We start from the raw sequence: 26,790 nt of genomic DNA on the forward strand, positions 1-26,790 counted from the left end.
CACCAATTTCAGTTTGGAGGGACCACCGTGATGGAATTTACAGAGTAGTAGAACAGAGAAAAGGTGAACTGAACAAAAACAAAACAAAACAAAACAAAAAAACCCCTCTAAGAAACCAAGTGGCTCCTCCCTGTGAAACTAGTACCAGGTGATTAAAAACCGAAACAGAATTCCTAGAACCAAAAAAACCAAACGGAATGGCCCAGCTTAACCAAAATAAAATAAAAGGGGGGAAAACAATGCAGAGTTTATTGGAAGTCTGAATGTAAAAGGACGATCATGCAGATTAAATAAGGAGGGTACAAAGACAGAGTTAACAGTCCTAGGCCTTTGCCTATGTTTGTTGTGGTAGGGAAGCATCCGGAGGGGAAACAGTTACGGCAACAGCTGGATTGCTGCAGCGGCGACTCTTCTACTCAGATACTTCCAGGTTCCTTTCTGGGTTTTTGCTTTTCTTTACTTTTTTTTTATAAAAAGATCCTCATGTTAGGGAACCACAAACTTGTCTGTTGCCCTGCCTGCTGGCATTGCCCTGCAAACAATGCAGTGGCCAGTTCCACAAGGTCTCGAGTCTTTACCCTATACAGGAACTCCGATGCTGGGAACCCTGGATCCGAGGGATTTAGTAATGTCCCACCACCGCCACCCACCCAGCCATACTGCAAAGCCCAGGAGTTTATGATAGAGGCAAAAAGCCTAAGAATAAAAATCATCATTCTCCTACCACCAAACTCATTGGGGGGTGGGGGAGCAGTATCTTGCAGCGGAGGGTCAAGTGGCCTCCTCCATCGTCCATCTGTGGTGTTCTGTTCCAAACCACAGGTTCCAGATACAAAAGAAAACAAAGAAGAACGAGGAGCGAAGGCAGCCGAGACCAGCTCACTCCAGTCTCCGTCCCATCCTGATCCAGTCACCTTTAGAGTGTCGACTGCACATTGGGGTCCAGGGTTTCTCGGTCGGGAGACTCAATATAGTTGGCTGCTTCCTGGAGCTTCAGCAACATCGCCATCTGCATGGGAGAAAAAAGCAAGAAGGTAAAGTATCCCCAAGGCTTTTTAAAAGGAACATAGAAAGCTGTTGTGTATATTTTTAGGACCCACTGTGTTTTAATGATTGCCCGTTGTTTTAAACTGTTTTTAATATTGTGCTTTAATGTTGTAATTTTCCCTGGGACCTTAGGGCGAATGGCAGGTAATGGCACCATAATAATAAATAAAATAATAAATAATAAATATATATTAATATATTATATTAAATATTTATTATTTAATAAATAAATAATAAAATATGGTGGTGGTAATAATGATGATAATGATGAATTCAGATCCATTTAGCTCAGTACTATCTACAGAGAGGGGTCCTTCCCAGCCCTACCTCAAGACACCAGGGATTGAGATTGGGACCTTCTGCTCTACTGCTGAGTAATGACCTTTCCCCCTTTTATACACATAGCTCTGCAAAAGCAGTGCAGTCTGCGCCTGAGAACAAGCTACCCCGTACCCTGGTTGAGCACTCCAGAGGAATATGGAAAGGATAATTGGGGATCAGGATTCCAAGGTAGTAAACCCAGAGAAAGACTTATCATCTGTGTTCCAGTTAAGATGAGATGTTCTGCCCAAGGCAGAAGACAATGGTTCAGATGTCCTGCTACATACAGGAGGTCAGACACAACTTGCTATGGTTATTTAAAGGTGCACTGCTTACAGAGAAAAAAGTGTTGTTTACAGTTTCACGCTGTTACCCTATACTCACTCAACCTAGGAGTCAGTCTGATGGGCCAGTATCCAACTGATGAGTTCCATCATTTCAAATGGAACCCACCATTCCATCCTGGATGCTCCCCAAATCTGCTCCAGAGGATTGAGGAAACTCCTAAAACACATTTAGGAGGCACACAGGCAAAGCTTTCATTGCGCTGATGGAACACATTAGTTGGATACTGCCCATGGAATCTAATGGGCCTTACTTCTGAGTAGATTGTGAGTAGATAACCATGTTCAGGGAGGAGAATAATTCAACTTCATAATGTGAGAGGGCTTTGATGCTTATCCCCAGAAGGTGGGGACTATGCTTAAAAGAAAGAACACATCTAATGAATTAAAGCCAATTAGGGGTGGGTGGGATGAGTCATAGCTGCAACCTCTACAAATCAGTCACATACTCGCATTTTATTTACTTTGCAAATTTGTATGCTGCCCTTCAATAAGCATTGCCAGGATAGTTAACAAGCTAAGAACAACAAAACCATTAAAACAAATCAATAAGAAAAGAATAGAATAGAATAACAGCAATAAAGGCAGATACTGGAGGTTCATCAGATGTTAAATGCTTGAGAACATAAAAGGATATTTGCCTAGCACCAAAAAACACATTAACATAGGTGCCTGGCAAGCCTCCCTGGAGAAAGAAGCCCATAAAATTGCATATGCCTTCCAAGACAGAACTTGGCCTTCAGAAGGCCAGACCAGACTGAAGACGAGAGCACGCACTAGCTAACACAGTCCAAACCCAAACTAAGCCTCTCCTCTGTTATCAGTCCATTGGAGTAACTAGGCATGGGAATGGGATAATTTTCTTCATGAGTGTAAGTCACCCCATCAATTAACTAATCGCAAGTACAGTATAAGGTCAGCCAACCCAGTTGCTATGTTAACGCCCAATGACCCAACTATATCTGTGATTAATGCATATCAACTTAGTAGTGTTTGTTAGTCTGCTGTTAAGACTGTCTTTGAGTCATCAGTCTGTTGAAGTCACTTGTCCTGTTCTGAACTGCTGAAGTTTATTTGGAGCAATGGAGACACTTTATACATGTATGAATCTGTATATATCTGTATCTGCAAAAGCCTACAACCTGTGTATATCTATGTCCAGAACTGTTTTACTGAGCCTTATCTTCTGCAACAGTAAATTATTTGTACCTTAAGCTGCTTCTGCGTGCAGCAACTTTCACTGCGTGGGTATCTCACCTTAGATTCCCAACATAGCCCATCCTAGATTTCCTACACATAGCTGCACCAATATCCCTCAGTACAAATCTGCTAGGAATGTGGTTCCCAAGTGGTAGATTTCAAGACTACTCATATACTACACAGCGGTTTCCCACAGCGGCTTACAAAGGAATATATGCTGTCATTGCTGCATTGTGTACGTGCACCAGCAAAGCTAAAAACTATCTCATGTAGCTATTTCATTCAGTATGTAGAGGCAGCTTCTTTCTCTGGTTTACACTTATCATGCCATCCTGTGGCCGCTTCCTTGCGGTGCTGCCCAGCACAGTCATTTTAAGGCTCTTCTATCTTGTGGAGGGTGTTTATGCTTGCTAAAGAGGTCACCGATGCTGCATTGGTAACCTACAGAGGTCGCCAATGCACTGCAGAGAAGAGTTTTTATTCCGTTACAATACAATTGTCCCAGTGGATTTTGCTGGACACACAGTGAGACACATTGGACATGCTGGACGCACAATGAGATGGGAAGACTTGCTGCTGGTCAGCTGACGAAACCTAGAATGGGCTCTGGTGTTCCCAGTACATTTGAAGCTTCCAATACACCCACTCCTCTGTGTATATGAGAAATGATATAAGCCAGTGGAGTGGTTAACTCAACACTGCTCAGCCAGACTTCTAAGATTGGAGAAAGAACACCAAGGACTAGTTTCAATGTATGCAACTCATACATATGATAAATCTATCCTGGCTCCCGATGGATCTTATCAAGGGAAGGCCTAGAGATTGCTATGCTTGGTTGAGGGAGGGCGGGGAGAATGCATATTCCTTAGCTGGGCAGAAAACCTGGCTTCTTTATGCCTCAAAAACTGTACTGCAAAAAACACAATGCACTGAATTATTTGAGGGGGTCCTACAAACATGAAAAGCAGGGAAAATCCTTTTGCAAGGTGGGGCAAGGTCCTGATTAGTAGGAACATACAGTTCTACAGAACAGTGTTCAAAAGCTAAGAAGGGGAGATTTCCAAGTGAGAAGGGGAGATTCATTGCTTTTCTACTTCCCCCTAAAGGCAAACTGGCACAGGAGTGTTGTTTTATAGTCAATGGAAAGCTGTCATATAGTACTTGTTTGGCTAAGCCCCTAACCCTCAGGAAACGCAGCCTACTGTAGGATCCAGCAACCTCTGGTGTCAAGGAACTGTGCTCCAGTAACCAAGGTGCCTGCTACAACTGTTGTGACAAAGCAATGGTTGGCAAGGTATGCCATGTCACAGAAAGAGTTTGGCCACTCATCCAACAGATGGATTGTGGTCCCAACTTAATTCCCTTGTGCCAAAGAGATCCAGCCTTCAAAAGCCTCTTGTTTGGCAGCAGTTCCCCTTTGCAGCCTGAAGACATACCAAGGGGTCTGATTCCAGAGAGTTGGGTGTAGTATCCTTGCCACTCCGTTCCTCTGGGGGTGAGACAGTGCTGTGGGGCCCCACACTGGGTGGAGGAAGGTGATAGAGCTTTGACTGGTCTTGTTGGGCCGATGGCCATGGCAACGTGTCTCGCACCCATTCCACAGGATCTTCCCAGGCAGCTTTCTGCCCATGCACCTGCAATGGGGATAGGCACAAAAGAATACTGAGAAACAAGTCACATATACATGCACTCCCCCCCCCATCTTTTGGGTGGGTGGAAGCTCAGAGTACATTCAAGCAGGAGCTGGGTGACATTTGAAGAAACAGCTTTGCTGCAAGATACTTGATGATGGTCAATTTCAAGCTTCTAACTAAGCAATCCACCCATGCAAATGGGTGCAGGGCACAGTCACCATTACTAGTGAGGATGTGGATGTGGGTAAATGTACCTTGATCCCATCCTTTGCTCCCTCCTGAAGGTAGGGGATGATGGAATTGTTCCACAGATCAATGAACCAGGTCCGGAAATCCTCAATACCAATGGGGCATGACAGGAAGAAACAGGGACCTAGTAAGGAAAATGAAAATGAGGAGCATTAGCTAGTAGCCCACAAAAGAACACCAATCCCATGCAATGTTCTTTGCCTCGGAGGATTACTGTTATGCCAGATACAGTAAGTCAGCGAAGTGTATTGGATAGATTGCTAGACTTGCACCAGTAGGTTTACTGGTCTGGTTAAAGTCACTATATCTTAGTGTAGCAAACTTAATCAGATGGCTGTGAGGACAACCTCATCTCTGCCACACTGAGCTGCTTGTAGGGAAAGCAGGATACCAATTCAATACATCAGTACATTCCCTAATTGCTGTCACTTTCCAAGGGTTAATCAAACAAGGCTCTGAAGCAGAAAGAGGAACCAACAACCCAAAAGGAATGACTAAACTATTGACCAATCCGTACCTTGGATCTGATCTGCATCTGAAATACTGAAGAGAACTTCTGGTATTTGGCTGTTAAACATGTAGCAGAAAGCAGGGCTTAATTGGAGCCAGAAAATTAAAACCATTAAACTGAAGAGGAAGCTGCCTACTTCCTAAATTTTGACTCCTACCTTTATCAAACGGGTGGAACCACAGTCCAGCCAGTGGTCCTATGCTGACATAAGGAAATCAAGCAATTATACTGCAATGGCAAACTTGGACTAACAATTGAGGGTGCCTCTGAGTATATGCAGACTGATTACTCAATGGTGGGAGAAAAGCAAACACCTAATTTACTAGGAATAAATGGCAAGCATGCCAAAAGGCAGGTTGTAGCTTTTATGCAGCCTTGAGCTCTGGAATCCCTCCATTAGTTAACCACTGGAAACAACAACAACATTCAACATCCCTCCCGTTTCCTGAATGGCAATCCTTGTTCCTGACAGTATCTCCAGCCAGCATAGCTCAATCCACCACTTACCAATGAGGAAGTCAGAGGTGCTGTGCTTCTCCAGGAAGGTGTGCAAATGGTACCAGAGCTTGGGCACCCAGTCCAGCACACGCAGCAACTCCTCCCGGTTGGCATTGACATCGCTGTCGGACTCAAGCAGCTTCCGGCGTAGATAGCGCACCAGGAAGCCATTGGCTGGCTCCACGTTATTAGAGAATGTCAGCATCCTGTATCATTAAGATGACAGGTTAGTAATGATAGGGATTATATATAGTCCTTCCCATAGCAGAACAACAGCTTCTGGAACTGTCAGGTGGGAACAGAGGAGGTGCTATTTCAAAGCCCAGCACAATCCTGCCTCCTCCATTGGGATCATCATTTCTGCCCTTACCTGAAGCTGAGATGAAGGCCATGATTTGGAGTCATCTTCACAGGCTGGTTGGTTGTCCCGATGATATAGGGGCTGGTGGGAGAGAGAACAGCAGCTCTATCAGCGATGATGTATCCTAACAGGGGGAATGTCTGGAAGCTGTTTACTCAGTCACCCCCCAGCTCTCAACACAGTGCCTGCCTCACATCTAGAAGTGGTTTTGACTATGACTAATGCAATGTCTCTTGCTCATATCAATTCCCTCCTCCACTCTGTAAGAGACAGTGGAACAGAGCTATGGAGAGGAAAAAAGTTAAATGGAGGGAAGTTTTGCTAATAAGAACAAGGGCTGTGCTGAGATTCAGGCATGTGCCAAAAGTTGATATGACAACAGTCCTATATTTAGGATATTAAGAACATAAGAAGAGCTCTGCTGAATCAGCTCATCCAACCTAGAATTCTGCAAGCTTCCTACAGTATGCACTTTTCCTACAAAGGTGGAATTTAAAAATCTGAATGTGTCATAAAACTTGGCTGTGTCCTTAATATCATCGGAAGCTTTTTCCCTGGCCCAGAAATTCTTGGTAATGGGGTACACACCTCTCTCTGGCCAAAGAAAAGATGGGCTCATAGCAGAGTACTGCTCAACCTTTTCTGGCAAGGCCACTTTCCACCCATCCACAGTACAATGCGGACATGGCCACCTTGGTCTTGGAATGGTTTTGCTCCTGGCTGAGCTGGAGAGCAGCAACACAAGAATGCTGGAAAGGCAGGCTCAGTAACCTGTAGGGATGCTGCGGCTAAAATCCATATCACTCAAATGAATTTTGTCTTATTCACTGTGAATTCGCTGCCTTCCAGGAAGCAAATCAAGAGCTTGAAGGCATGTAATATTTGAAAGCTAAACAAATAAAATCTAAGTGACTCAACTACATGTGGGTAGGTCCAATCCCATGGAGATCCAAACAATTTGTTTAAGCCATGTTGTTGCATCATTCATGCAGAACCTGCTGTCATGTGCTGGTGTGGTTTAATTATTAATATTGATGCTGCTGACATTTTTACATGTTATCTGAATTGTGTCCTGTGACCTGACTTATGATATGACCTATTTTTAAATGTAAATTGCTTTGAGATCACTTGTGACAAAAAGTGGTATGTAAGCCCATTAAATAACAGTAATATTAATTGTGCCATGGCTTGGCCACTCCATGACATGGAACACGGAGTGGAGAATTTCTCTTCCTTGGTAGGGAAATCAAGAGACAGTTATGATGCAGGCCTGAGACACTAGTAAAGCCCTGTCATCAACAACAACTGCTCCACTGAGAGCGGCAGGATAGGCAGAGCCATATACACAGCAGGGGACCACAACACCACACCATCTGCCAGTCCTTGTGAGCTGTAGAGCATAAATGCCTTTGACCTGATTCAGCAGTGCTCCTATGTTAGAACACAGAATCTGGGACTCCCAAGAAGGGTTTTAGTGGCCTCCCCACACTTGGCACTCTTTAACAAAAATGTTTTATAGTTCTTTTTAAAAAAATTAAAAATGACTGCTCCCATGGTTCCTCCAATGCAAATAAGGTTTGTCCCTCTCCTTCCAATTCCGTTTTCATTTTCAACATTGACCCCCCCCAAATGTAAACAAAATTTTAACTGATTGCTCCCATAGAGCCACCACCGTGATGCCAAAGAGTTTTTGGGGCATCCCAAGATCCCCCACCACCAAAAATAAAAAACTTAATTTTCTTCTGAATTTTATAATAAACTATTGAAAATTGTGTATTAAAAGCTAACGGGACTGTCCTTTGGAAAGCAACTTCACTCACTTTTGCTATACCCACTTCAACATGCAGCCCCTGACCATGAGATAAAGCAGCCCTTGACCCAGAAAAGGTTAGTCACCCCTGTTTCAGAATAATCCTCGAGTGTAAGATTGCTATTAAGAGGTAGGAGTCAAATGCGGCAGTACTGTAAATCAGTCTCTCACCATTTGTGGTACTTGCAGGTGAGTGCTCCATTGACGAGCTCGCTGATAGAGCCAGGCTCACTGAGGTCATCAAGAAGAATGACCAATGGCACATCTATCCCTGTTTCCCGATCAATCTGATTGGCCAGATTGGAGAGGTAAAGCTGTAGGTCCTGGTAAAGAAAGATGCAAAATGGAAGTCACTGTATCAGCATGTAGAATACAGACACACACACACACACACACACACACACACACACACACACACTACATATTAGTATAAGAAGAAATGCAAGGATATAAGGAATAGTGATTTCCCCAGGCTGAGAACTGGGCTTAGAATTGAGGATTACTAGTTTGGATTGGAGGGTCCCATTGGCAAAAGGCTGGTGATGAAGAATATGGGAGGGATAGACCATGCAAGGACTTCTGCTAGCACGAAGGGGCTCCCCCCACACTCCAAAAAAGGCTTTGGGGAGGGGGATTGTGAGAACCCACAGAGGAGTGTGTGTGGAGCAGAGGGTAGAAAATTCCATCAGGCAAGCAGAAATGCTCATGCTGAAGAAGTGCTTAGCACTATGTTTAATTCCTCTTATACCTGCTATCATAATACCTACTTACTAGGGAGTAAGTTCTACTGAACTCACAGGGTTCTGGGTAGATATGTACAGAGTTGTGTTGGGGGATCAAGGATTGCAACTAGTATGCCTAAGGTTCTTCCACCTGAAATTACAAGGAGTCTGTGACTTAGGAATGAAGGTAATCAAGCAGGGCTGTGCTAGGGATCAGAGAATGCGGAAGTGCTGAAATTCCCGAGCAGACAGTCCCAGGCAAGGAGTTTCACACCTTGCATGACTGCTGGTGCATATTGAAAGTGTTGACAATGCCATCAGTGACTTCGCGGCCTGAGCGCTCCACCAAATACTCAGCCAGACGATTTGTTAGGTAGGTTTTGCCAGTTCCACTTGGCCCAGAAAGGATAAGGCGGCGGTGCTTGAGCAGAAGGCTTATGTAGTGCTGCATCATGGGCTTGGGGATAAGGGTCTCAAACACCAAGCTGTCCACACACTTCTCTTTCAAACCTGTGTAGAAGAATGCAGCAGTTGAAATACCTCCCCTCTCACACTCAGGACCTTAATAACATTTGCGGTTCCCTTTTCCACCATGGTAGGCTCTTTCCTCCAAAAGCATCCTCCCCAGCCTTTTCATGATGTGGGGACACTGTTTCTTCTTGAGTAAATATATCACTACTTCGTGTAGTCTGATATCTATCTCTCTGGTCTGTGAGATTTGTTCCGACCAAAGTTTGAAAGCCGGGAGGTTTGTTTTGCTAGAACAAACCACAGTTGGTAGCAAAACGGAAGTGGGGTGTGTTTTAAGGAGAAATTTGTATCTCCTCCTCCTTTTCAACACAGAGATGTAAAGATGGCGAGCGTGCAAAGTTCACTGCTGTTTGATCCTAATAATCTAAATTATGATTTTGATAAAGAGTCTGAAATGGGATACGGCACTCCTATTTCAACTCTGTATCAGAAGTACAGGAATAATATTTATAACCATCCTAGTTAAAAGGGACCTAGGAGATCATGTGGTTCAGCCCCTTGCACAATACAGGATACAGCTACAGCAGTCCTAACTGATAGCATCCCAGCTTCAACTTAAAAGCCTCCAGTAAAGGGAGAGCCCACTATCTCCAAAGACAGTCTGTTCAGTGGGGGGGGGGATTACCATTAGTAAGTTTCTCCTAATGTTTAGCTGAAATCTGCTGCCTGCTCTATGGAGCAAGGGAGAAAAAGAATTGCTGCAGCTCCTCCTTTACTTCACCTCAGATATCTGAATCATGTTTCTCCTTAATATCTTTTTATCTTCATACCCTACATATAGCCAGCCCTTTCAACAATTCCTCAAAAGACTGAAGTTTCCAGATCCCTCACCATGCTGTCTGCTCTCTTCCAGAAATGCTCCCCTATTTGTCAGTGTGGTGCCCAGAACTGGACAGGATGTACTTAAGATGCAGAACTATTACGTCTTGTGATCTGGACACTATTAATGCTGCCTAAGATCACATTCAATATTTTTAGCAGCCACATTGCAGTATATATTCCTTTCAGTAAGGAAGGTTTTCATCTACAGCAGATGTGGGGAACCTTTGGCCCACTGGATGTTTGGTGAACTACAACTCCCATCAGCCCCAGCAAGCATGGCCAGTGGCCAGGGATGATGGGAGCTGTAGTTCAGTAACTTATAGAAGACCAGGGTTCCAGTGCTGCATTTAGCAGCTCGCCACTGCCTCTTCTGACTTCAGTAGTGCTTTCCAGAGGCTCTCTAATTTAGAGGTCCATGTTGCTTTCTACCCCGCCCTTTGACCCTGCTAGGAACTGAACCAGATAGAAGCAAAGGATCAAGCAAAGGTGGCCTGGCATATCACTGGTAATAAATGCGTGTCAAGATAGCTGTGGGGGTACCTTTCAATGTCACAGCGATGCTGGTCACACCCCGTCGGCAAGGCGGCATTTCTGGTGGCTCTGTGTCCAAGACTCGCTTGATGTGGCTGATGCTATAACCATAGACAGACTCAATGCTGAGCCCCAGTGTGAGAGCAGGGTCCATCTTGGTGACGTAGTCCTGAGTGAAGACAAGGAGTAGCTTCGTTCAGGTCAGGAGTAAGCCTGATGCTAGACTGGTTAGAACCTTTTATTTTGAAGTATCCACTACTAACCACAGTTCTTGGGGTAGCTTGCAATGTGTTGATTTTTTTAACCAAATAAAATAGCAATCAGTGCAAAAATAAAAGAAGAACCACAGCCACTAGTAGTAAATTAAAACAGAAACAGGCACTCGCTCACTCACAAACCTCCAGATGTCTGGGCAAACCAAAGAGTTTTTATCGGGTTGCTGGAAGTCATTAGAAGAGGCTATGAGAAGGGAGTTGCTCCTGGATGACTTTGGGCCAGCCACTACATAACCTTACCTACCTTGCAGAGTTGCTGCAAGCATAAAATGAGGGGAAAGAGAACCATGTATGCTATGCAGGACAGGGTGAGAGGTGTAGAAGTTGGTTCAGCATCCCAGAAATGTGGAATGAAGTTTCTGAAGATGTTATCACAGCTACAAAGTTGCTGTTAGCATCTCACCTTGAAGACCTGGCAGACGGCTTCATCCAGCATTTTCCAATCCAGTTTCCCACTCACTTTGCTACTGCCCAGATAGAATTCCTGCTGCTTCAGGTCCTGGAAGCCAAAAGCAAGATATAAAAGCGGCTGAGATTTGGAATCTGCCGCTACCAGTTTACAATGGCAATGGATCAACTTAGCATTGTCCTCACACCATACATTGCAGCTGGATAATGCCTCTCCCCACTTTTCCATTGATGCTTACCCCTTTGATGATGTGCTGAGGTGGCATGCGCACTACAATTCGTAGTGTCACCTCATCCCTCTGGGTGCCAGCACTGATGCCATCCATTGGCGAAAGCTCTAGAGAAGGGGAAAATAAGTATACACACAGGTTAGAAGTAGAAACCATTGACATAGGATGGTATTGCCAGGAATCCCCATGTGTCAAAGTGAAATATTTCCTTCCTCTATAATCCTACAGTTTAGTGTCTTTTGGACTCTGCCATAGTGGTTCCCCTATACAGTCCAGGACACCCCCCTCCAAGTTTGGTTGATACAACTTTTCTCTCTCTCCAGCACAAGAACTACCTCCTGTTAGTCTTCAGTGCAGCACCTCTTCTCTTGCCCTGGACCTAGTCTCAACCCCTTGTAGGTTCTCCCACTAAGATACAATCAGTAAGTTGTCACAATAGCATCAACATAGTATTTGTAGTATGTGACCAAATGTCACTGTAACCAAATTCCATATTTTTTTTGTGGGTGCCATTACTGTTTTTTTTTTAAATTTTTTTTATTGATTTTCTTTTCTCATAACAATTATTCAATATCTCATTTAGCATCCATTTTCTACTTTTCCCCTTCTCTGTTGACTTCCCCCAACTTCCATTTCTGGTTTGTTACATCAAATGTTACATTCTGCTGCATTCTGCTACATAATGTTCTGTTATCGCTAAATATATGTCTTGTTCTCTGTAAATAAAGTTGTAAATGTTTATTTAAATCCTGCCAACGAGTCCCATTTTTGTTGTTGTTTCTGCAAGTATGTTGTAAAGGGTTCCCATTCTCCAAATTCCTGATGCAAGGCACAACTAGGCCACTGTCCCCACAACCCATCCAAAGGTGACATCAAATCTTCCTCCTCACCTCTCTTTCCCATCCCTGTTTCACAAAGAAAATATCTTGAAAAAACAGAAGCAGAGATTTTGCAACAGCAAATGAGCTAGTATCAAAAGCTCTTCGGCCTTTCTCTATGTGACTCTGTCTCTGTTTCATACCTGTATCAGTCAAACTGGGACTGAAAGGGTGGGTGAGCTGGAGCCCTAGAGAGCGCCTTGGGGAAGAGGCGGCAGATGAGCTCAAGACATGACTTGGGATGGAGCTTGGCACAGACGAGGGCCCAGGGACCACCTTCAGCCGGTCGTTCTCAGCTTTCAATAGATCCACTTCCAGCTACAGGGAATGAACAGACAGCAGTGGCAGGAATGAGAGTGCTGATAACATTAAGGCTTCCTACAGCCTAAAAAGGAGACTACAGCGGAAAATCCTAAAAGATGGAGCATTCCCCAAGGGTTGTACATTGGAAAAAGAGATTTTCACAGCGAAATTCCATCCAAGGGTCCCTTTCCTACCAGGAGAGCAGGTGCCTGATTTAAAAGGCTCGTGCCCTGTCTCTCAAAATGCTGCCCAAACAAAGCAGCTGTTTCAGCTTCAGAAACTGTTGCTGCCATCTCTCTCAACTCTGCTCCAGATAATGTACTTCTGTGGAGTTTCTTTGCAACAGTGAATTTGCTTAGAACACTGCTACTGGACCAATGTCAGGAAATAAGGACACTCCAATGAGTAAGGCAAATGCAACCCAGTGATGGGAAACCTGTGGCCCTCCATATGCTGCTGGTCTGTAACTTCCGTCATCCCCTGACCATCAACCACACTGGCTGGAGCTAATGGGAGTGGAGAGTCCAACACCTGGAGCATCACAGCCTCCCCATCTTTTCTGTAACCTGTCTCATGATGGTGTCTTGCCAGAAGGCACCGGGCCAATTGAAGGGCATTCACGCAGCCTGCTTTGTCTCTTTGCGAAAGAAACAAATTGACCAACAGAAAATGCTTAGAAAATTGCTGTCAAGAGCATGGAGACCCAGCAATAGCCAAAGATCTGCAGCCTCAGAGAAGTGCTAGCTTTTCAGGGCACATCATGCTCACCTGCATGTTGTGCATAGTTTCGCGCAGTTGGTCCAGCTGATGGGCAGAGTTTAGGGCCTCCAAACGTATGTCGGTCAGTTTCATTTCCTTCTCCCACAGCTCTGAGCGCAGCTCCGAGACCTCCTTTTTCTCAGGCTCCTCTTCTTCATTGGCCTGGAACAACCTGTGCAAAGGATGAGCAGAAATTTAGACATGGTGCAAGGAAAAGTCTGCAAGCACCAACAAGGACTATGGTAGCAACCGGATGGGCCAGCCTGGGCTAGCTGAGGAGTGCTGCTTCTGAATCTTTGCTCACTGCTGTCCTCTCCTGCCAGAGCGCGAGATCTTTCCAGTGCATACATATTACTGGAAAAGGTGCTCTGCATATGGTCACTCAGCCACCTGTTTAGCGCCCCCCCAGGTTCTTATTGTTCATATCACAGTTCCAGGAACCTGAGGCCACCTGCAGGATACTGTACAATATGATCAGATACAAGGCATAGCAGACTTAAGTTTTTCCAGGTGCAACTTGTCCATGCAGCCATCCCTAGCTTCACTGCATGAAGAGTGGACTTACTCAGTGTTATCAATGCCCACAGAAGAGGAGTTGGAAGATTTGATGGAAGGCGAGGCTGTCTCCGTGGATCCATGTTGCAGTTTGGGGGACGATGGAGCGGAAGAATCTGGGGTGGCGATCTCCTCTATGTCGGAATAGGAGGAGGCAGATTTTGGGCCCTTCTTGATGCTGAAAGCCTTGTTGAAAGAGCTCCTCAACTGAAGGGGGAAATGGAGAAGCAAGAAAAGCTTGAAAAAGCCCTCTGAGGCTGACTGCTGGAAAACAGAGGATGCTGCACCATGTGGCAAGGAGGTGGCGGAGGCAGCCTGTGCCATCTAACCTCTGTTACACTGCATGCTGTGAACAGTTCGTAGTTTTCAGGACACTCAGAAACTTGGCTTCCCCGTTGGTCTGCTTCTTACCCAAGCTCTAATACTACCCCATCACCCCAGAGGACACTATTTTTTACAGTAATACTCTCCAAGCACAAAACCTATTTAAAAAAAGTATATACACAGAGCCATCCCCCTGGTTTTAATTAATCACTGATCCAAACCCACAACTTTTAAGGCAACTTAGAATTCCTACTCCCTCTATAATCATGCACTGTCAGAATGGAAGATATTTTAAAAATCTACTTTTATTGAGCAGGCTTTCAAGAACTTGAATGCAAGCACATAAAGGTAGCTGAAGTGACACAAAGTATCAAATTTGCGTTAAGTGCATCCTAATTATGCTCCCCAAGAAACCAAGTAGTAGATTCCAGAGTGCTCAGAACAAGGAATCGGCAGCAATACATGCTGTTTCCAAGCATGCCACTTCCATAGCTTGGGCTCTGAGATGCCAAGGAGCAAAATCACTTATGTCACTTATGAAAGACTGCTGGCAAGGAAGCCAAAAGGATTCCATATTATTATTCCTATCAGAAAAAAACCCCAGCAGCTCTCATGGTTGGTAACCAAAAATCTGAGCCCTTGGGGGAAGCAGAACTTTTAAATCACATATATAAGGAGGAACCAAGGAACATACAAAACACAGGCATGGCCTGTGGTTCCTAAAGGATAAGTGATCTGTCAAAGATTGTGAAGGGAGACACAGGCCAGATTCTCTTTCCATATCTTGAGTGGGAATGTAAAATACAATATCCTACGCTACCTAATATGGAAGGAAGCAAGGGCAGTTTAGCAGCCTAAGACATGGACTTGTCCAAACATGCAGAACAATTAATAGCCAGCGCAACATGCCACCGACCAGCTGAGTCCATGCACTGAAGTGCTGCCACTGTCATGCAAAAGGATATATCCTTTCATTCAGAGTGTTCCAGGCTTCTTGCATCTTTCTAAATAGGCAGGAGTGGTGGTGGCCTACTATAGTTGGCAGCTTGATCCATGCACACAAATAGTGGTACTGCATGCCACTATGTAGAGAAGGTTTTGGCTTGGGGAGGGGGTGATTGCTGTGGGCAGCAAACCTACTTACAATCTATCACTACTACCTCTCGAAGCAAATCTGCATTTTTAGGGGAGGGTGAGGACTAGGTTAAGAGAGCCCAAAGTTAGCTGCTGTTCTCCTCACACCAGTAACTGTAACCCTAGCTGGAAAGAGCAAAAGCCCATTTATACTTCCCAAGCATCCATCCTTGCTTACTCAATTTGCTTTTTCAGAGCACTATAACTTAACCTATGGGCAGGGGTAGATAATGAGAGAAGGCGGACCACCCCAAACCCTTTCATCATCAGCAACTTTGCTGAAGCTATGGAGGTCTGGCCACTGCCTGGATGGAAGCCCTATGTGTGCCTTGGGTTCCATCATAGAAGAAAAGTGGGGCACAATTAATTAATTAATTAATTAATTAATTAATTAAATTGCTACCCAGGGAATGTGACATTCGTACAAGAATGTCACATTCCTTTTGTCTCACATTCCAAGTATCAGCTGCTGTAACTAACAGAGGCATCTGACACCACTGGGGTGAGTGGAATAACTTCATATCTCACAAAGGATTGTACCCACTACCATGGTAGGACTTTTCCTCCAACTTCTAGATGTTTTGGTATCTAACTCCCTGCGCTCAGATGACCCTTGGGGTCCCTTCCATTCTAAGAACTCATAGCAGCAGGGAAGACAACAAGCAATATTGCCTCTGATCATTGGTGCTATAACTAGGAGCTCTCCTGACTCGGGTGGCATTAGAACCTGTATGTGCCCAACCTGACTTGCTTACAGCAGATTCATACAATGAGAGAGCACTTCATAGTTCAACTCTCCTTTGGCATTCCAACCCTCAGAGCCTGCCAAACCTACAAGTAAGAATGGCAGGCTGCTCTCCTTCTCCACCAAATATGCAACTCTTTCCCAATTATTAACAGAATGGAATTAGGCTGGGATGCGTTTATCTTGCAACTCAAGATCCGGCTGAAGAGAGATTACAGCGAAGCAGCTCTTCTTCTTCTAACATGTAATGGTTCAATCAATATTGCAGAAAAGGAAGAAGCCAGAGAAATGAGTCAAGACCAACACAGCCTTGTGCTTTGCTCTTGAGAGGAATAGCCAACTTGTGATCCCAACAATGCTCAGGCGGAGCATGCAACATGCACACAAAACAGGCATCAATCCACACATGTATTGAGACAGTAGCAGGGAGAATAGCCACTGTAATGGGTGGAGGCACTATTGGAACTGGGTTTTTCTATCTCCCTCCCAACCACCCACCTCACAAGCCAGCCTGAGGGCACACAAGAGGCCAGGGGACTGGAGCTGTCTCAGAGCTTGAACCTCTGCTACCCTTACAGGTGGCTTCAAAGAACACTTGTCATGTTGTACATGTGAGAAATCACTTTCTATCTTCCAGCTCTCTGACTTGCTCTGACCTGCGGCAGCTATGAGATGGTGTGGCAGAAATTGGTGGGTGGGTGGGCGCCATGCTCTATTGAACCTCATCATCTGGCCACTTAGGCTGCAGTCCTGTACACACTTACCTGGGAGTAGGACCCACTGAGTTCAGTGAGGCTTATTTTTGAACAGATGTGCATGCAAAGGAGTGTGCTGTTAAGGAGGGCAATTCTAGAACACGGATGGGGAACCTGTATCCCTGACCCCAGAAGTTGTTGGGACTCTCAGCATGCAGGGCCAGTGATCAGGGATGCTGGGAATTTATGGCCCAATGAAACCTTGTCTGCTCTAGACAGACAAAGAAATGCAAACAAAGTTTAGACTGGATTTGGAAGCCACAGCCAAACTGCTGAGTGTGGAGTCATTAATTCATTAATTTATTTAATTGTAAGGGATTTATACCCCACTCTTCAACAAGTTCTACGGGTGGAACAGATTGCATTATGGCACAAACAATGTCTGCAAACAACAGTTCCTGATTTGGAAGGTTCTCTTGACAGAAGCAAAAAGAGAAACTGCTTGATTTGCAAAGGAAAAAAAATAGACAATTCCCCAGCATGGGAAATGACAATACTAAAACACATTCATCAATATTCTTATGATATGTGTCCTCCTTTTGCAACAACTGAGTGTGGAGGATGACGGTACGTATAGCCTGCAGTTACCAAATAAATATTTGAGGGGCAGGAATTTTTTAAAAAACCCACACCTCTCCCTTAAGTGTTGAGGTACAGGACAGAGCCAAACTGCTGCAGTGGTAGGATACTATGAATTATTATTAAACTGCTCCACTTGAGTACCTCAAAAATCCACTCTTGGAACCCCTTTTCTTGGTGACTTTCTAGACCTTTAGGAGAGCTGTTAAGACTGAGCAGCATTAGGTATAGATTCAGAGTCATGTCAAAAAGGGGCGTGAAACTCCCCACCCCACCCCTGCTGCAGCACCAGTGCAGTGGCCCCTCCTGTGTGGCTTGGCAGCGCAAGTGCGAGAGCAAATGGGATGGTTAGTTCCACGAGTGCTGTGCTGTCCCCAACACAATGGAGTGACCAGTCAGGAGTAAGACACAGGGAAAGGACTGGTGAAAGGGAGGGGTGGGGGTGGGGAAGGGAGTTCCAAGCTTACCTCATACACCTGGAAAAAAAGGGGTTGGGGGGTCAGCATTGAAGGAAGAAAGGGGGAAAAAAGAACACAGCAAGACTTAATCATGCGTTCAGCTCAGGTTCCCTGCCTGTAACAAGCTGCGGGGACGGGGTGGGGGCCCAAGGCAGTACAGAGAAACTGGGACAATCTTCTACACCAGCCTTCCTAAGAGGACGGCACACCTACTGAGCTGAGAGTTGGGCGCGAGCGGCCTCTCTCCGCTTTAGGGAGCAGTGGGGAAAGGCAGGGCAGCAAGGTTAGCGTAAATGGAAAGGAAGAGTAACATCAGCTGCACAAGTCATAAACTTGCCATGCAAAACCAGCTGTGAGGCAATATTAATTTTAAAAGTCGAAACCTTTATTTCATATGCACCTTAAAATGTTCCTAAAAAGGTTCAGGTCAAATTACTCCCCATCCCACTGCCCAATATTTTTAAGCGGAGCCTTAAAAACTTGGAAGCTTCCTTTTGTCTCATTCCTGACTCAAAATAGGCAGCTGGAAGGAGAGCACAAAAACACCCAATGCTTTAAGGCTATTCAGACTGGAGGGGTGTTTGAATGTCTGGGAAAGAGGACATTTAACTTGAAGCATGCCAGAAACATTTTAAGTCCATATGGTGTTGTAATAATAATAATAAAATAAAAAATAAACAAAAAACAACAACTCAGCTTTCTTTCTTTTTAGTGATCCCATCACTGCTAGGTTAGCACCCCTGCCTCCCTTTTAGGCTACCACATCCATACCATGATTAAGTCTAATGGGCCTCATGAGTGACGCCTATCACTTACCAGTGGATCTAGCTTGGGAGCTAAAGGATATTCCCACTGGGCCTCAAGAGCAATAAAGATGCAAACTAGTTTCTTTCGCAGAGAAATCTGCTGTAAGTAGTCAATAGTACTTCCATGAGCCAAGTAGCTCTGAAACCCCAGTTGCCATTATACTAGCTACTGTGACAAGACACACAACAGGGTTTCACCCCCACGTAGATCCCACTGTTACTTCCCCTCCTCCTTGACCTACCCAGCTCTTCTTTTTCTTCTTCTTGGCATCTGCATCCTTGCCACTGCCAATGCTAGAATGGCTGGTGATGCTGTTCAGGCTGGATATACTGTCTGACGAGTTCTGCCTCTTGATACGCAGCTCTGGAAAGTCACAGGGAAGGAGGGAGAGATGCATTTAAACCTATGGACAGACTGACAGCTCTTGCAGGTACCCAGATAATCAGCTACCACCTCTCTGTTTTTAGCATCAATTCCAATCACAGCTAGCAAAAAAAGAGTCTTCTCTGTACTTTGTTCCCAGGCTAGACCTCAAATCAAATCTAGCATTTTTATCTAAGATCAGGCAGGGCCCAAGGAAGTGGGAATAGTAGGGAAAGGAGCACATAGGGGCAGCATCTGGGGACAGGCAAGATCTGGGGACCATAAGGAAAGATGAGGAGCTGCATGTATTCAGATTCGATGATGGCTTGGTCTTTTGTTTTGGGCATACTCGTCCAGTCTTGTCAATAAATACTCAGGAGTTTCTAGTGTTCAGGACCACCATGACTCCATTCCCCCATCCTTCCACTCCTCTGGAATTTCATCCCATCAGTGGAATGCCAGAAGGCAGCGAGAGAAGTAAAACTTTTAGCTGCCTTTACCACTGTACTGTTTTTCCCATTAGCACAATGGTAACGATGGCTGTTCCCATCTATAGAATCAGGAGCTCCAATTTCAGAACAAAGGAGGAGGAAGCAACACACAAGTACGGTCATTGTAACATTATGGAGACTGAAAGCATGAGGCTTCCCCATCTCTCTCCCACTCTCATTACTAAGGGCTCCATGTCTGGGAAGGAGAAAGAGGAAGTTGGGCGTAGAACCTACACAGTACTGCCCTATGTCTGGCTGCTGCTTGCTTTACCTCCCTTCAAATATTAAAGGACCAGTAAAAGTGTGTGTGTTCCAACTGGCTCCAGTGAAAGTGCATTTTATCCAAGCACCATACCACAATGTCTAACCGCTCCCTCCCTTGCTCCTAGCAGGAAAAGGAACCAATCCTGTCCATCCTGTCTCTAATCCACCATTCGGCAGCTGCATATCCAAAGATCCACCTGGAGAGTGTGTGTTGAAGGCTGCGCTCACCTTTGGGTGTAATGTCTGTTCCATTCAGGGCCCCTTGGATAACAGCCTGGGCTTCCGAGTTCTTTTTCTTCAAGAAATCAATTGTCTCCCTCAAGTCCACCAGCTCAGTGTCCTAGAAAGTGATGCATAACTGATGAATGCCTTGCGTTTTAGTATTTTACTGATTGCTCTGCTGCAAGCCTATGCTAGGGGGAGGTGGGAGAAAGGAAACAACAGCAAGCCGTTTCGTAGGGCAGGCCTCAGCACCTTGGTCAGCCATGGACCCTGCCAACTGCCTCAAACTCACCTTCTCTTCCGCAGTCTCTGCAAGATGTCGGAGACGGGAAGTCATGTTCACGAGGCTCTGCTCAAAGGCTGCTACTAAGTTTGCCTGAAAGGAAATTGAAAAGGGGTGATATGCCCACATGCCAGTACAAGGAACAGAGTCATATGAAGAAAACAGGAATCAGAGGGACCCACAGGTCAGTGGCAGAGCACGTGATCTGCATGAAGTGGGTCATTTGCACGGATTCAGTTGCACTTACAAAAAGACCACACAGCGCATGACGGGAATGATATTTCACTACTTGGAGAGCAACTGCCCATCAGAACAGACACAGAATCTGGCCTCGTATTAATGCAGCTCTGTAGATTCTTAATTGCTTATCAGCAAATATACTGGGAGCTCCTAGTTAAACCCATTATTCCCATCAGGGATTGTGGTTCTACAGCAGACGTATATGGCAGAAGGCTGATGTCTCTAAAACTACAACTCAATACACAGTTGTTCTCAACACAGTGGAGTGGGTCCCTGTCAGGGAGGTGTGTAGAACTTGAAGTGAAGGGGGCAAAGTTTCAGGAGAGGACAGTGTCTTGAGGCTGGTGGATACTATAGCCACACACCAACCAAAACATGTGAGTAGTTGAATGCCCCTTAGCAAGAGGATCCTCAATGATTCAGGTTGGGTTTGTTAAGTCATACTGGGCTGCCCCATTCTGATCTGGGGAAAGCTGTAGCTTTGTTCTAATGGTGTTTCTAATTCTATTCCCCTTTCTAATGGCAGCTTTGAATTAGACCCCTGGGCTCTGATCCAGTGACTTCTGGTACACAGGAAGGGGCTGCACTTACATGACTGCATGAAATAATATTTACTCATTATGCAGTGGAATAGGCAGTTGCCGCTGTGAGAGATTAAAGATATCATCCTCCTTTATTCTAAGACCCAAGCTCAAGACATTTTAGAGACACTGAGCTAGCAAAACAGTGAGTATCCACTAGAGGGTGCTCCTATTCCATGTTGAATACAGAAAGCTGGGTTTAAGCTCCCTGCCTTGCTTGGGTAGAGGGGTTCAGCACTTTGTCTCTGGAAGGCTGGGAATTCTCATGCAGGGCTAGTTCCAAGGGTTTGAGTATACAAGTTTCCGTGTATATAGAATCCTAGAATTGCATAGTTAGAAGGGACCCTGAGGATCAACTAGTCCAACCCCCTGCAATGCAAGTATACGCAGCGGGGCTCGAACTTGCAACCTTGGCATTATGAGCACCATGCTCCAACCCATTGAGCTAGATCATCATCTTATCTATATGCCACTTTTCCGTACTTAAAAAAAACCATGCTCGAGGTGGCTTACAACTTGACAAGGTTTACATAATTACATATGTAACTCACGTTGGCTGAAAGCTGGGATGTCAACGTGGCCACTTTCTCCTGGGATGACTCCAACTCACGGCGCAGCTTACGGATTTGCTACAATCAGGGAGAAAGAGAAAGAAAGGGAGGAGTCAGGGAGCAAGATAGACCCTTTTGCTCTCCACCAATGGGTCAAGAGCAAAGCAGCCGTAGGGAGGACAGAGAGAGAGAGAATCTTACTGTACCTCAGACTGCATCCTCTCCTCAGCCTGGCAGCACATGGTGGGGCAGAGGAGAGACAGAGAGAGGCAGGCGGTTAGGGCATAAGTAGCAGAGGCGCACTCACAGGCAAAGGCGAGGAGCCATGCAGAGAAGCCAGCACCTCCGCTGCAATCTTTCCACATGCACCACGCTTCTTGTGGCAACACAACAACAGCTTATTTGTGCCACACCTCCCCCCCTCCCCACATGGTTACACACAAAGCCCTGAAAGAACGGCACAGCACCCCATCACTCGAAAAGACTGCAGCAGGGGAACATCCAGGGTTGGGGGAAGAGAGGGAAGGATGGCCTGCCGGAATTGCAGCACAGAGAAAGCAAAGGGCAGGCCAGGCCCGCTGATGAAGGGAGCACAGCTTACTGAGGAGTAAGTGGAGGAAGCACTTGACGCCAGGGACAGCACAGATCCGTGAACTGCAATAGACAAGAGAGAAGACACGTGTCATGGGGTCGTCTCCTGACTGTGGGGCATCAGTGTACATGGGGCAGGGGGAGAACCTAGAGGTCAGGTGTGCACAAAGAAGCGGGACCACAACACCAAGAATCAACGTGAGGCTCTCTTAACAGTTAACACGAGAAAACTGAGGGATCGGGAGAGTGTTCGGTCCTGGAAGAAACGGGCAAGATTCCTTGCCTGCATGGGTGGATCATCCATCCCAGCCATGGCTCAACATTCCTAGAGTAATGTGAAGACATTTTGCTAGCACAGGCGTTCAATGTTTGTTTTCAGCACGAAGACCTACGTTTTAATGCAGCACATCAGGAACAATAAAAACCCTGAACTTGAAGTAATACCATGCACACAATCAGCAAGGTGGAGACAGTGGCTGGGGGAGCTCCCTGCCGCAACCCAACGGAAATCAGTTCTATCACTACCTGAACTAGCCCTTCTATATTGCCATATGTAGCATACTGCTTCATCAGCTATGAGTAATTTTAAAGTCTCTTATACAGATGCAATGTGGACACACATCCTAAAAAGGTGTGTGGCTGTCTCTGCCCCATGGCAAGCTAGCACTGGGCGATGGGCAGAGTGCCTGCCTCCCACATCCTGTTTATGGTGGTGCTGGAAGCGAAGGAGGGAGAAAGCAATGCTTGAAAGGTACCAATCTCACCCACTCACACCTCCCGTCCCCAGGTCTGCCATGTCATCTTGCTCCCCTGCAAGCAAGAAGCAGCTCCCACAGCTGCGCCAGCCCACCTGCCAAGTACACCTGTGCGCACTTGAGAAGACCTGACGGACAGAATTAGTCGCGACCGTATCCCTCTCACCATTATTACTGTGGAGGAGACTCTTGTCCTCCTGGCTGGGTGCAGGACTCTCACCATCATCCACAGGGTCGCGAAAGGAGCCCGAACGGATCATGCCCTTGGGCCGGTCTGCCAGGGAGAGGGTGCTGCCCATGGGGGACGCATTGTACAGCTCGAAGGTGGAGTCGTGGGTGGGGATGCTGTTGGAGCGGGTGATCCTCGGGGTGTTGGCTGCCGTGGGGGTCACTGCAGGAGAAGGAGGGAGGGGAGGACAAGCTAGTCAGATGGAGCTGCTTGAAGCAGGAATGGGGGTGTAGGAACAGAGGGCTCACTAGACTCATGGGTGGCAGCCAGGAGAGGAGAGAGAGAGAGAGAGAGAGAGAGAGAGAGAGAGAGAGAGAGAGAGAGAGAGAAGGGTAGAATCTTTGAATGTACACCATTCCTTGCACAAACCAATCTGCACCTGTGTAAAATGTAAACACTTGCACCAGGCCACCCCTTAACATCCTCTGATGACATGACCCTGACCTTGGAGTCCGTTTTAGGTGAGCTGGCAGTGCCATCTCAGAAGAAAGAAAATTAAGGGAAAGGATCTCAGAAAGTATAGATCAGCATCAGCTTCAACTGGTTAAGAACACCTGTCTCCAAAAGTTCCCCCTGCAGGAAAACAGAAGGCAAGAGAAACTAACCAATATTAGTGAGTGGTGTCTTTCCAACCAATGGCATGGAGAGAGCAGGAGGGGAAGGCAGATCAGACTGATCATCTGATTCCTGCAATCCTCCAATCGTATGGGAGTGCCGCCTCTCCTTGGCCTCTTCCTGGGACTGGATTTGATACCTGCCAAAATTAAGGGAGAGAGAAGTAGAACAAGGATGACTGGAGGAATTTTGTAGCCATAAAACAACTGTGGTGGCTTAGGCTTAACATCACTCATTCTTGGAGTCATAGTAAGCAAAATTCTAAATTTCGCTCAGGAGCACCTAATTGTATAGCAATGGTGATGCTAAGAAAGTGTGGATTACTCAGTGCTAACAAGGTAATCAGATCTTTCAAAAGCAGATTGCCATCCAAGGTACTCTTTCCAAAGGACATGAGAGAAAATAGATAAACCAAGGCCACAGCTCTTTGAACATTTAGTTTAGGATTACGGTAAGTCTCATTAAATCTTGGGCCTTACTTCAGAGTAAACCTGTTCAGGCTTGGACTTCAGTGCATGCATTCACCCCGTAAGTATTTGAACACAGCTACAAAAAGTCAATGAAAGCCATATAATGGAAGCCATTTATATACTGTCCAATTTATTATGCCCTCTAGAACATGGCCAGTTAACAGCAAATGCTACCATACTATAAAGTTCTGCAGAGTATTTCATTCTGGTGAACATCATTTATTAACTGAGGACTTTAAACAGGATTCACCTAATGAGCCATGCCAGAAGAAGCCCTGTGCAAGGACTTCTGCTTGCTCAACAAGGCTTCCTCTACACTTCTGAAATTGTTTCATTTTCGGGGGGGGGGACCCAGAAAAGTGCACAGGGGGAGGAGAGAGAGGATCATTCCATCTGGCAAGTTGAAATGCTTGTGCATACAGAACATTCATCATACCGCAATAATAAAGTGCTTTTTTTAAAAAAAGGACACCACAACGGCCATTATAAACAAAAATAAATAATAACTTCAATATTGTTCACAGCAAACGGCTCCCAGGATAGTTTGTGCTCCACATACAATAGTTGGGAAAGCTGTGCCTAGCCTTCCTATATACAATCTTGCAACAGGACCAAGAAGTGAGAGATGTAACCAGATCCCTAGACTGGTTTGCTTTGAACAGAAACAGGGTGGGCTGCTTTTATGAACCACCATGGTTAATTGATTTTCTTTGGGATCTTACTCTGTAGCATGTAGAATATTAAGTACCCTGTTTAAGAGGATGATAAACAGCATGCTCAAAATAGCATATAGTGTTGGTTTGCGAGGAACATCGATATTTCTTCAACTGGTCATCTTGTGTTAGCATGACCACAGTGAAAAGCAGGTTTCGTCTACTGCAACATCATACTGTATGTCATGCCCACTAATTTCTTTGACCATCAGTTGATAGCAACAGGAAAGTGAGGGGTGGCATAGAAGGACGATTACCTTAGTCCCTTCTTGGGCAATGTATTCCGATCACGGTTAGAGCTGCAGGAGGGGAAGCAAGCACAACAGTATTTGTTAATCATTTGCTGGAGTCCAGCTGTAGCATCTGATGGGTGGTAAACTGGTTTATGAAGTTTTGGGAATGCAGAGCATTATCTGGCTTAGTTTAGAAGCATGGAGTTCGCTAGAACTCCACCATGGGCAAGAACAACGAACTGCAACATTATGCTGGAGTTTGAATAAAGCTTTTCAACTGCACTGCAATTCTACTTTCACTTCCCCAACAGCCTTCCTTGTTGCTCTGCAATACTTTTAACTGCAGGGAACAGGAATTGCTTCACAGAGAACCATGTTTCCAAAAAAGCCCCGTCCCCTTTAGCCTGGGGATCATGCCATCAAACAAAAGCTACCCCACTTTCTTCTACCTGTCCAGGTGTGTGATCCTGGGGCTCCCCGTCCAGGACATCTCACTGGGTTCCTCCTCAGCAGCCACAGTGGGAGGGGTGGGAGCAGTGGTGGGAGCAGTTGTATTGCCTGCAGAGAAGGGGCTGTGCAGGCTCATAGGCATCTGCAAGGACTCCATGCTCCTGTGCAACCCTGAGAGCTTGGGGTACATGCGGGATTCCTTGGGGATGCTGAAGCCTCCCATGAGCTCCAGGCCCTGGGAGAAGCTAGCAGAGTTTATGTTAAGGACCGGAGCAGGGCTTGGCGTGAAGCACGATGTGAGGTGGGGGCCCACATTTGCTGCAGCTGGATGGGGCTCGTGCAGTTTGCCACCGTGCATCTGGTGTTCGCTGGAGGGAGGGAGGTCCAGACTGTTGGAGTTCACCTTGTCCAGGTTGGCCAGAGAAGGAGCTTTCACGTAGCTTTTGGCAGCTGACCTGAAGGAAAGCAACATGGTGTTAGAAGGCGACTGTGGGCAAAGACTTGGAGCTTTGCATGGCTCTTATCATACCTTTTATTTATTTGTTTAACAAATTTCTTAACACAGCAATAGTCCTGCTAGGAAACACCCACAATTGTCAGGCTATGGGGAATCGGATCCCTCCCCCGGTGGCAGTAAATAAGCAGATCAAACAAAAGGAGTGTTCTTACCAGTTAAGTTCTCTAATAATCACAGTGAGACACAAAGGAATACATATCTCTCTAAAAATGGTGTTGCTCCCAGTAAAGGTTCACCCCCTCCGTCACCATTAATCTATGTCACGCCAACGTCAGGTAATCTGAGCTTGTTGTCGTTGTGCTTTCTGTTCTATCTCTTTCCAAGCCCGTCTAGTCTTAGTCAAAGGGGGGTCATGAATGCTGTCCAAGGACACTGAATATGTCAGTTGTCTCTCTCCTGGTGTTTCCTCTTCTAGCTGCTCCTCACCCAGT

General features: G+C 45.7%; 1 protein-coding gene across 20 annotated transcripts in view; it reads right to left on the bottom strand.

The window, feature by feature from the left end:
- Positions 1-232: 232 nt before the first annotated feature.
- Positions 233-26,790, bottom strand: part of NAV1 (neuron navigator 1) — a 268,134-nt gene continuing 241,576 nt past the window's right edge. For 7 of the 20 annotated variants that reach the window (XM_083617285.1, XM_083617267.1, XM_083617278.1 and 4 more), the window contains 23 exons: positions 25,842-26,297; positions 25,417-25,458; positions 23,967-24,115; positions 23,299-23,523; positions 22,388-22,440; positions 21,993-22,016; positions 21,787-21,864; positions 20,424-20,507; positions 20,138-20,249; positions 19,033-19,154; positions 14,000-14,196; positions 13,444-13,606; positions 12,516-12,690; positions 11,504-11,601; positions 11,260-11,355; positions 10,591-10,750; positions 8,972-9,207; positions 8,147-8,298; positions 6,175-6,246; positions 5,814-6,010; positions 4,801-4,919; positions 4,349-4,546; positions 233-1,009 (listed from right to left, as the gene is read on the bottom strand). In XM_083617285.1, the coding sequence (XP_083473411.1) occupies positions 917-1,009; positions 4,349-4,546; positions 4,801-4,919; positions 5,814-6,010; positions 6,175-6,246; positions 8,147-8,298; positions 8,972-9,207; positions 10,591-10,750; positions 11,260-11,355; positions 11,504-11,601; positions 12,516-12,690; positions 13,444-13,606; positions 14,000-14,196; positions 19,033-19,154; positions 20,138-20,249; positions 20,424-20,507; positions 21,787-21,864; positions 21,993-22,016; positions 22,388-22,440; positions 23,299-23,523; positions 23,967-24,115; positions 25,417-25,458; positions 25,842-26,297 (3,301 nt within the window). In that variant the 3' untranslated portion in view covers positions 233-916. The remainder of the gene's footprint in view (positions 1,010-4,348; positions 4,547-4,800; positions 4,920-5,813; positions 6,011-6,174; positions 6,247-8,146; positions 8,299-8,971; positions 9,208-10,590; positions 10,751-11,259; positions 11,356-11,503; positions 11,602-12,515; positions 12,691-13,443; positions 13,607-13,999; positions 14,197-19,032; positions 19,155-20,137; positions 20,250-20,423; positions 20,508-21,786; positions 21,865-21,992; positions 22,017-22,387; positions 22,441-23,298; positions 23,524-23,966; positions 24,116-25,416; positions 25,459-25,841; positions 26,298-26,790) is intronic. The other 13 variants (XM_083617268.1, XM_083617281.1, XM_083617286.1 and 10 more) reach the window with 3 other exon arrangements.

Source organism: Podarcis filfolensis (genome assembly GCF_964270895.1).
Source record: "Podarcis filfolensis genome assembly, chromosome: 6".
Taxonomy (NCBI): domain Eukaryota; kingdom Metazoa; phylum Chordata; class Lepidosauria; order Squamata; family Lacertidae; genus Podarcis; species Podarcis filfolensis.